Source organism: Oryzias melastigma, linkage group LG17 (genome assembly GCF_002922805.2).
Source record: "Oryzias melastigma strain HK-1 linkage group LG17, ASM292280v2, whole genome shotgun sequence".
Classification (NCBI taxonomy): Eukaryota; Metazoa; Chordata; class Actinopteri; order Beloniformes; family Adrianichthyidae; genus Oryzias; species Oryzias melastigma.
Genome location: NC_050528.1, coordinates 841,840 through 851,963, shown reverse-complemented (window position 1 = coordinate 851,963; position 10,124 = coordinate 841,840). Strand labels below are relative to the sequence as shown.

At 41.8% G+C, this 10,124-nt stretch overlaps 1 protein-coding gene across 1 annotated transcript; it reads right to left on the bottom strand.

Moving 5' to 3' along the window:
• Positions 1-3,165: 3,165 nt before the first annotated feature.
• Positions 3,166-8,453, bottom strand: loxl5b (lysyl oxidase-like 5b; the record flags this gene model as incomplete). The annotated part of the gene is given in 7 exon segments (XM_024274424.2): positions 3,166-3,390; positions 3,539-3,654; positions 3,743-3,838; positions 4,177-4,333; positions 4,400-4,537; positions 4,829-4,937; positions 7,527-8,453. Coding segments are annotated over 7 exon segments (1,350 nt in total). The 3' UTR covers positions 3,166-3,383.
• Positions 8,454-10,124: the final 1,671 nt, after the last annotated feature.

The window sequence follows — 10,124 nt, the reverse complement described above, 5'->3', positions numbered from 1 at the left end:
TGGGATGGAATTATATTTATTTATATGTACAGTATATAAATATATATTTTTTTTCTTTTTCTTTTTTTTCTTTCAATGTGTTTTAAGTTGTTGAAGCTGAATTCGCAGAAATGACAAGTTTGGAAAGCAAAGTGAAGTAAAATGTTTTTTTTAAAAAATTAGTAAAATCTTTGCGTGTTATTCATATGATTATACTTAGTAAATTTAATTAAAATGCATCATCTTTATTCTATATTTTTGTCGACTAAATAACTTCCGTAATTTAGTCGACTAAATATCTACTGTAATCAAGTCGACTAAAATTTGACTAAAATAAATAGAATCAACATGACTAAATTGCGACTAAAACTAAACCCTATTTTAGTCAAAAGACTATGACTAAAACTAAATTAAAATCCTCTGTCAAAATTAACACTGATCAGCATCACTGGATTTTTGGTGTGAGTTTCATCCAATACTTCCGGTAGCAGGACTGAGAACGCTGGAAAATCTCCACCAGACTCCACGGAGCTTCTTGATGTGACCACGGAAATGTGAACGGCGGCTCATTTGACCGCAGTTGGAAAGGATTGTAAATCAATGAAAGAGCATTTTGATGTTAGCTTTGATTATTTTATCAAGAACTCTGAGAAACCAATGATTGAATGTATTGATCACAGTCAATAAACATTGGAGAATTAGCTAAAAGAGTCTTTGGTGAACTGGAAGGAGAAAGAATCAGGATTTTGGAGGAAGTTCTGTCCATGAAGATCTTCACTTCCTCGGATCAGAACCAGACGACTGGACATTACCCAGATTGATGGAAGTTTTTATGAAGATTTACACAGAGCTATCAGAATCAGACAGGGGCGGAGCTACATAGCCACGCCCCCTCCGAGGATATTTTCGAAACAGAAGCTTCAGATCAACATGAAAAATGAATCTTTAAGACATTTAGGTTGTGGGTTTTTGGTTTTTAAAACTTCATAGTCATAATTAAAACACTACTGGGAACATTTTTTTTTATTATTAAAAAAATTCTCATAGAGGGACTTTAATATGCGACCTGCAAACATCAACCTCTGACCACCGACACGCACCTGGAAACGCCACCGCCGGGGAAGTTTGGTCAGCGGCTCTCTGGGTCGTGTTCTGCTGCTGGTCTGAACCTGTTTCACATCTGAAGTTCTGCAGCTCTCTGTCATTTCTGCCTGTTTTCAGATTCTTTAAATCCATTTTCATCCAGGAGGTGAATCAGTTTGACAGTTTAATGTTCAGATTTGATCTTTTCTCTTGATAAAAACAGTTTGATCTCTCAGCGTCTTCCTTCCATGAATGTCTGCACGCTGAAGAAACTTTCTGCTGCAGGAGGCTGATCATGATTGTCCTCTGAGGCCTCAGACAGACCTGGCTTCATGAATCTGGAGGGGGGTCCAGACATTTTTAAAAACATAAACTATCTCTGCTCTTCATCTCCTGTTTTCTCCAGAACCCTCACATCTGTGGACGTCATGTAACGTAAACAAGTGGAAAACGCTTTCCAGAGTTTCTGGAGAAGCTCCGACTCGTGAGGGAGAAAACTCCAACAAACTAACGACGGTTTCTGTTCCATTTTTCAGTGACTCACTGAAGATCTTTGGTGGTTGATCTTCTATAAGTTAGACTGGAGATCCTAGAGCTCTAAGAAAAAGCAGCATGTTGATGTAAATCAAGATGATCTGGAATCCATCAGTGCAGGACAGAGAACCCCCCCCCCCCCCGGGGTGGTTTCAGTCCATGTGGCATTTCTGTACTAAGTCCTGAGGTCTTCACAGAGGTCTGTCAGCAAACATGCCTTCCTGCCTGCAGGCCCGTCTGAAACGGTTCTCTGCATCACAGCCCAGCAGGACCGGAGGAACCGGCTCATTCTCTGAGATCCATCCGCTCAGACGGACACCGGGGGTTCTCCCAGTCCTCCGACGAACTCCGGACGGTTCCATGACATTCAGGAGAGGAACAGGATCATGAAAATAAACTTTTACAACTAATTTCAAGATTCTATTTTGTCTTAAATGGGCAGGTGATGACTTTTCAAGACAAATTCACCTTAAAATAAGTAATTTTATTTTTACTTTTTATGGAGGACTAAATGAGACTTAATAAAATAAATATTTACATCATTAAATTAATACATAAATGTGTCATTATTTATTTAAAATTGGTATTAAACCAAAACATTGGATATCGGTAAATACATGAAATGTATATGGCAATAAAATACTAAAATAGTAATTAAAAGCACATTCAAATATTTTAATGACATATTTAATTATTTCATGGTCCAGTATGGGCTAAAAGAGAAAAATGAATTAATGTGAAATCATGAAATAAATGTGTCATTAATTCGTCCTAATTGGCATTAAATACATAAAAGTGTCATTAAATGTGTTAATATTTAATTTAATTCCATGTAAATGATTTAAGACACATTTGTTTGTTTCATGATTTAATGAAAGAGCTCATGGTCCAGAGCAGGAACATCTTTTCATTCCTCTAACTGTCACATTCACCCATCAAACTCAGTGGGCGGGTCTGAATCACATGGAGTGGGTGGGGCTAACTCGGACACTTGAGAGAATGTGAAGCTCCTTCTATCTCGTGAAAGTTTATTAAAGCTTTTAAGGTTTTGTCTGGCATCTGACACACGCTGTCCTCTACGACTTTGAGATGATTATGGTCCAGAAAAAGGATAGATGGACTGTTTGAGTGATCAATACAGGATCATTTGGGTGGAAAAATAATATAAATTGGCTTATTTTAAGAATATTAAACTCTTATTTTGAGCATTATGCACTTATTTTAAGACATAATATGTCTTAAAGTTTTTATAGCTTATTTCAGGATTTAATTTAGTTTTAAATGGCCAAGTAAAAAAAACACTTGTTTTAAGAAATCTTACTTAGTCAAAGTGACTACATCCATGTAAATGTACTAGTTCCATTGGCAGATTTTTTCACCGAAAACAAGTGAAAAATGTCTTGTTTTTAATATCTTTTGTACTTGTTTTGAGAAGTTAATAAATCGTTAAACAGTTTTTAGATGGATGAAGATTTTAGAGAAAGAAATGAACATGATACAAAAGCACCAAAATACACATTTAAGATTAAAAATGGGCCTTTTTTTATTTGATAAAATGATAACAAAATATTCTTTGTTTTAAAACTTTAATGAGAAAACGTATAATACAGAATATTTACTGTTTAAATTAAAGAGGATCAAGAAAACATCCGCAGAATAATCTGCTGTCAACAGCTGAAACTCCTGGTTTGGAAACGCTTCCTAATGCAGATTAAAGGCTGAACTTTTGAGTTTTTCAGCTCATGTTTGAACATTTTTATTCACAAACTCAAATTCAAATGAAGATTTCAGCCCCTGAAACAGAAGAAATTAAGAAAAATGAATCTAAACATTTTTTTCAGAAGCTCAAAATAATTCTTTGACATTTTTCCCAGTTTATCAATAAAGTTTTCCTGCAACATCAAATGTGTCAAAATAAGAGCATGCATGTCGATTTCTTCACCTGGTTACTCTGCAGTTGCGGGTCTGAACATAAACTCCCGTGTAGATGACGTCACATCTCACCACGTTGTTGGAGAAGTCCGACTCCAGAACGTACAGGTTGGGATTGACAGTAACCTGAGCGGTAAAACAGAGTGTGGGGGCGGGGCCTACCGGGGAGACAGGTGAACTGCTCACACGAACGGATCCAAGCCGGCGGGGTTACCTTCAGGATGTAGTTTCCTGGGGGGACGTCGGTTATGTCGATCCACTGACAGTCGATGTTGGCGGCGTAAGTGTCATGGCAGCCCGGACTCAGACCCTGAAACGAGCAAACACGCTCAGAGTTTCCACAAACGAGTTTCATCTGCTTTCAGAAAAACTGTTTTTGGAGCAAAGCTGTCGGAGTCAGAATCCCCGCCCCCAAACAGCAAAGCATCATGGGAGGACCTGCCCTTCCTGGTCCCCAGAACTCCACAGAGTTTCCCTTCAGAGCAGCTGATCAGACAGAAACCTCAAGAAAGACTTTCACTGGGAGGAGCCAACAAGACCACCTGACATGTGTTTGTTTGAAGGAGTCAGAGCCGGTTTAATGTATAGTCTACCAACCCGAGAGCCAAGAAGAATGTGTCAGAGGCTGAGGACCTCCAGGTGCCTCACCTGAGTGTGGGAGGTGCAGGCGTAGCGCCGCCTGAATCCGGGCTCACAGCCGGTGTCCTCCAGGCAGAAGCTGGCCTTGTGGCCCTCGGCCACCTTCAGCCCGCTGACCACGTCCAGCAGGTCGTAGTTGCTGAAGGCGTCCATGCTGTGGAAGTGCCTGCAGAGAGCGGAGGATGAGAACTTTGGACGCTCTGAGACGTTCACACGCAGAGTGGAGACCCACTGGTGACAGCTGTGCCAGTCCCACTGGTACCGAGGCTTCAGGGGGAGGAAGTCCGAGGTGCCCTGGTTCTTCACCTTCTGGGGGAAGCGCAGCAGGACCCTGAAGTCGATGTCCCGGACCGTGGGGGCGTACGCCGACCTTGGTGAACCACAGAGGGAAGAAACATCAGCTGCAGTGGAAATATGTGTTGGAGCTCCTTACAGAGGACGAGGTTTGTTCCATGAGCGCCGTGCTTGTGGGGAAACCAGAGCGGAACGGTTACGCTTTGGCGGGAACTCAATTCTGACACATAACAGCCACAGCGGCTCGCCGTCTACCTGTGAGGAGAAACCCTCTTTTCTGGAGGGATTTCAGCCTTTCTGAGACACAGGAAACCCAAACCCACATTGCAGTTTCTCCATCAGAGGCTGCTGTGGTGGAGCGTCTCACCTGGACAGACAGTTCTCCTCTGCTGCACAGCGGAGCGCGTACATCTGCATGCGCTGCACATAAGCGCCTGCTTGGATGGCGTACGGGTCCGGCACCAGATCGGGCAGTCCTGGGGGGACATGGAGGGAGGAGTTTGTGGGTTTAAACAGTTTTCTCAGATCTAAACCGTCAAACTCTGAGTAGAAAACATGTCAGATACATGTTACATGTGTGCAGTCGTGTGAATGCTGGAAGCTGAATTTGGCTGCTGAAGATGATAGCTAAAAACGCTAAAGCTAACAGCCAGTTAAAACATTAGCTAAATGATAAAATTAGCATTATTAAACCTAAAAAAAAAAGTCAGCCAAAACAGCTAGCATGTAGCTGAAATATTAGCTGAACTCCAAAAATAACCTAAAAAAACCTTAATAAATGCCAAAATAGTCCTAAAAGTTATCAGAATGCTAATTTTTTTAAACTTAAAACCGTAACTTAACATAATTATGAATAATAAAAAGTCAGGAATATCATTCCAGAATAAATCAACTTAAACCTTAAATAACTTTCAATATTTTACTCTCCATTAAAATATATTTTGTTAAAATTATACAAGTTAGAAATGAGCTCAAGATAACATCGGGTCATTAATAACAATAAAATAAAATGATCTGGAGGGCCGGATAGAATTAAATCTGTGTAAAGACGCCATCTGATGCGGCGCATCAACCAATCAGGGACTCAGCTTTGGGCACATGACGTTTTCACTAAAAACACTCAATATGGCGACTTCGTCCTGATCTTCCATCCATTTTCTTAACCCTTTGGGGCCGCTGGGACTGTCCTGGTTACTGTTGGGCGAAGGCGAGATACATCCTGAACCAGCCCGTCACAGAGCTAATGTAGCTGGAGCGACTGCACGCTAGCCAGCCGCCTGGTGGATAGCTCAGCAAGCTAGCGCTGCTGCTCCCCAATGGGAGCCCGCTCTGGGAGCCCGCTCTGGGAGCCCGCTCTGGGAGCCCGCTCTGGGAGCCCCCTCTGGGAGCCCGCTCTGGGAGCCCGCTCTGGGAGCCCGCTCTGGGAGCCCGCTCTGGGAGCCCGCTCTGGGAGCCCGCTCTGCCCAAGAGAATCTGGCCACAGAGAGAAAAGATGGCGCTTGAAAGTTAATAGCAGGAAGTCCCTCCCCCTGCTGGAGCTGGACACAAAAAAATCATAATTTGCTCCTGAAATCATTGGCCGTAAATCCTGGACCAGAACCCCCGTTTTAAGCTTTCATCCTTTTTTCCTTTGACATACTGTAACTGTTTATGTGATCAGCTGATTTTAATAAAATCAATTTGAATAGATTTAAGCTTAATAGATCAATGATCGATTGGATTTAACACATAAAGCTAGAGTCTGCTAGCTTGATGCTAATGTTTAATTTCCCATAGGAGAGCTAATGCTAGCGCTCGGATGAGCTAAACATACATTCTGACTAAATGAACATCTTGAATGAATTTTCCAAAGGAGATATTTTTAAAGTAACCAATTGTGGTCTAAATTACATTTTTTTGCTCATTCTTTGCTTATCTTCTTGAAAAAAGTGCATTGTTATAGTGCGATCGCCACCTAGTGGTCAAACTGAAACATCCTCCAGGAGAAGCAGAACAATGTTTCCAATGTTAAAGATCTGAACATTTTAGTTAGAACTTCTCCTTTAGAGAATCTATGTAACTCTGGATGATATTAACAATCTCATTATTTCACTGAAACATTTACAGGATGTGAACTGGATCAGATTCATGTAAATATATTCAAAATAAATAGTAGAATAAAAAAACTAAAGAATAAAAAAATTGGAATCGGATCGATCCAGGCTCTGGTGAAGTGAATCATTTCTCCAAACCGATACTCGGCAGACGGAGAGCTTCTGTGAGTGCCGTTGTCGCGTGCACAGTCATCGCTCAACCATCCATGTTTTCCATGACATAACATCGGATGAATTCCAGAACAACTTCCGCGGTTGCTCCACGGCAGAGGTGTCAAGGTGGTAAATCTGACGTGGATCAAACGTGGTTTTGGTGCGTCGGCTGAATCGGCTGAATCGGGTGAATGCACTACAGGTATCACACCTCAGGCTAAGTGGTCGTAAATATCAGTTAAAATGTGCTTTATTTTGGTGTTTGAATCTGTTTTGTTTTTAAATTTAGCAGTAACAACTGTTTCCTGTCTTGATGGAAACATCTGAGTAAATATTCAAACTTCTGTCCTTTTGGATTCAAGAGAAACTATGTTCTTAAAGACAGACTGTAACTCATTATAACATCAACTAAATCAGGAAAACTGAGACAAAACAATGTATGACATCTGATGGAATAATATTAATAACGAAGCGACATTAAAGGACAAACATTCTGATTTCAGATCATTTGATGAATTCTGTTCCTCTGTGAGTCTTTTCTGTTGATCTCAGTTTAATCCTGAAGTTTTCAGTCACAAACTGTTGGTCACATTTACAGTGAAACTAATTCAACTAATAAAATATTTGATTTAAATAATATATACTAATAATGTAAACATGATTTTCTACTATTTTTCGGTATTTAAACATATTCATGCTCCTCTTCTTCTTGTTGAAGCTCGTCTAGTTTCTCTCCTGCCATCAATGATAATCAGGAACTTTCATCCTCCAAGTTTCTCCCGAGGTTCGGGTTCGGTTCTCCTCGTGCTCGAGGCTCACCGTTTTGGAAGTATCTGGTCCCGTGTCCTGCGCCCGGCACGCGCAGCGCGCGGCCCGCTGACCGGCCCCTGCTGGGATACAGGTTGTAGAAAACGGAGTTCCGGTGGTTCTTGAACGGGTTTCGCGGGTCGTCGTTCATCATGTCTTCCTCGTTGATCTCGTTTGAATAATCCGCAGTGGCCGCTGGGAAATGCCCGGGAAGGTCCGGCGGGAGGTCCGCAGAGATGTGCGGGTCCGCCTGAAGGGCGCGCAGAGGATGGTTTGGCGCATCCAGATGCAGTGCGTCCTCAGCATCTCCTCTGGCTGTTGAGCGCGCGGAGCTGTTGGTGGATTCGGGAGGAGAAGTTCCGAGATGCTCCTCGGCTCCTGGAAGCGGTTCTGGCTCTCTGGGCTCAGCGGAACCGGCATGGAGGGCTGCGTACCCGCGCTCAGGCGCCAGAGGTCCAGCGTCTCCCCTGTGGTCGGTCCTGGCGTGTCTGGACTCTGGCGGGCCGCTTCTCCTGCGCGCGCCCGGCATGTCGCTGCTGGGCATCCTGCTGCTCAGGAACACCCTCGGCGGGCTTTTGGACCGAACCGGACTTTGGAACTCTGATCCAGTGCTCATCAAGCTATAAACCTGCCCGTTGTTCTCCCACTGGATGTGGTGCCGCCAGGGTTCGGCGGTACCGAAAGAGACACAGAAGAGTCCGTGGAAAAAACACCAAACCAGCAGAGAACATTTTGCCATGACAACCAGACGGGGAGGCTGCGGGTCCAGCAGCAGCTGACACACGAACGAGACGTCTCTGCTCTGCAGGGATGCGCGCCTGAGCAGCTCTCAACCACAACATGCCACCTGGGGGGCGACGGCGCGGAGGAGGGCTGCGGCCTCCTTTATGGACCCGGGCTCGGAGTCTGGAGCTTTAACCCGTCCGTCACCGGCTGGAGTTACACAGGCGGTTTGCTGAGTAAACTTCACGCGCGGGTGTAAACGGAGACCCCCAAACCAAACCAAACCAAACCAAACCATCCATCCATCCATCCCGGTATTTAGAGAGGAAACATTAGTTAAATATTCTCTTTAGACTCGAGACTTCAAAAGATTTTAATTAAAAAACTGAAATAAAATAAAGAAAATGTTTTATTTTCATTCCTTTTAAATGAAAAATAAACTTTAAAGAATTTTATCAAACCTGGTTTGGTAACGTTCTGCCTGTAAGGACTGCAGGTCCTTCATGTCACCGCGGGGGGGGCAGTCTGGAGCCACGATCCCAACAAATCGGATCCAAGAGGATCAGGGGAATCACACATACGGCGCTAAATCCCCTTTTTATGGTTATGGTGGCCGGTAACATCAAAGTCTATCAGACAAACATAAAAGAATATTTATTTGACAGTTATTCTGTTGTGAAAATGATCAATCAACTAATTCGTTTTTTGTAATAGTAACAAAACACTAATAATAACTTGTCAGGTTGTATACATTTTTCTGATTCCTGAACCGTTTTAGAAACACTTACATATCAGAAAATAGACGCACCCCTTTGCGCTGCGTATATATTGATTTGTGTGCATAATTCTGGATTTGTAACTCATACAATACATTTGGTGCATAAATACAAAAATTATGAAATTGAAAAAAAGTTAAATATACAATTTACACATGCACAACTTAAAATGACAACAGGTTGAAACTAGTGCACAACTCTTTAACAAATAACAACTATGATAAACAATAAAATATTAACTTTAAAGTTTTTTCTTAATGTGCATTGAAAAAGAGATGCATATATTGAAATATGTGCAAACAAACTTTTTGTATTATTGTTTGTTCCCACAGATCAGTGTGTCGTAGTTGTGATTCTTAAGAGTTACAGTCAGAGGCGCTCGTGGCTTGTTTGGCGCCCTGATGGAGAAACACCGGAAGGGGCACCAGCCTCATATTCAAGCCCCGCCTCCAATAACTGGAACATGCAAACACAAAAACCAAATATATTATTTATTACTTTATTAACTGCATGAGTAAAATTTACTTAAATACTAAGATATAGTAAATTAATTTACACTGAACACTCATCACTTTGTGTTTGTTTTGTGTTTTTTAATGGCTGGTTGAGGTAAAAACGGCCACATTTTCAATATTATGTTTTTCTTGAGCTGAACGCAACTTTAACACGAGTTATGAATGAATTACGGTAAGTTCTGTTGGGTTCATGAACGGATGTCAATGGGAACTAAAGAACATATTCGTCTGTTCTGTGTGTTTAAGTACCACATAAAAATGAATTAAAATATAATATATCATAATGTTGTGCTGTGTTACATGACTGGATAGATTCTTGTCTAAAATAATTCCCTCTATCAGTAATAATGTTATTATGGATCATTTATTGTGGTGGGAAACAGGAAGAAGTTCTTTGGACCTCATTCTTTCAAAATAAAGCAGGAACATCAAATGCAACAAACCAACTAAACCAAAAATAAATTCTGTTTTGAACTGTAGTTTGAAGTCTCCATCAGTCTGCAGTGACAGAATTCATCATCATCCGTCTGGATCTACAGATTCTTCAGGTTGATTCCATCAAAGCTGGTTTTGCTAAAATAAAATAAAACGTCTCC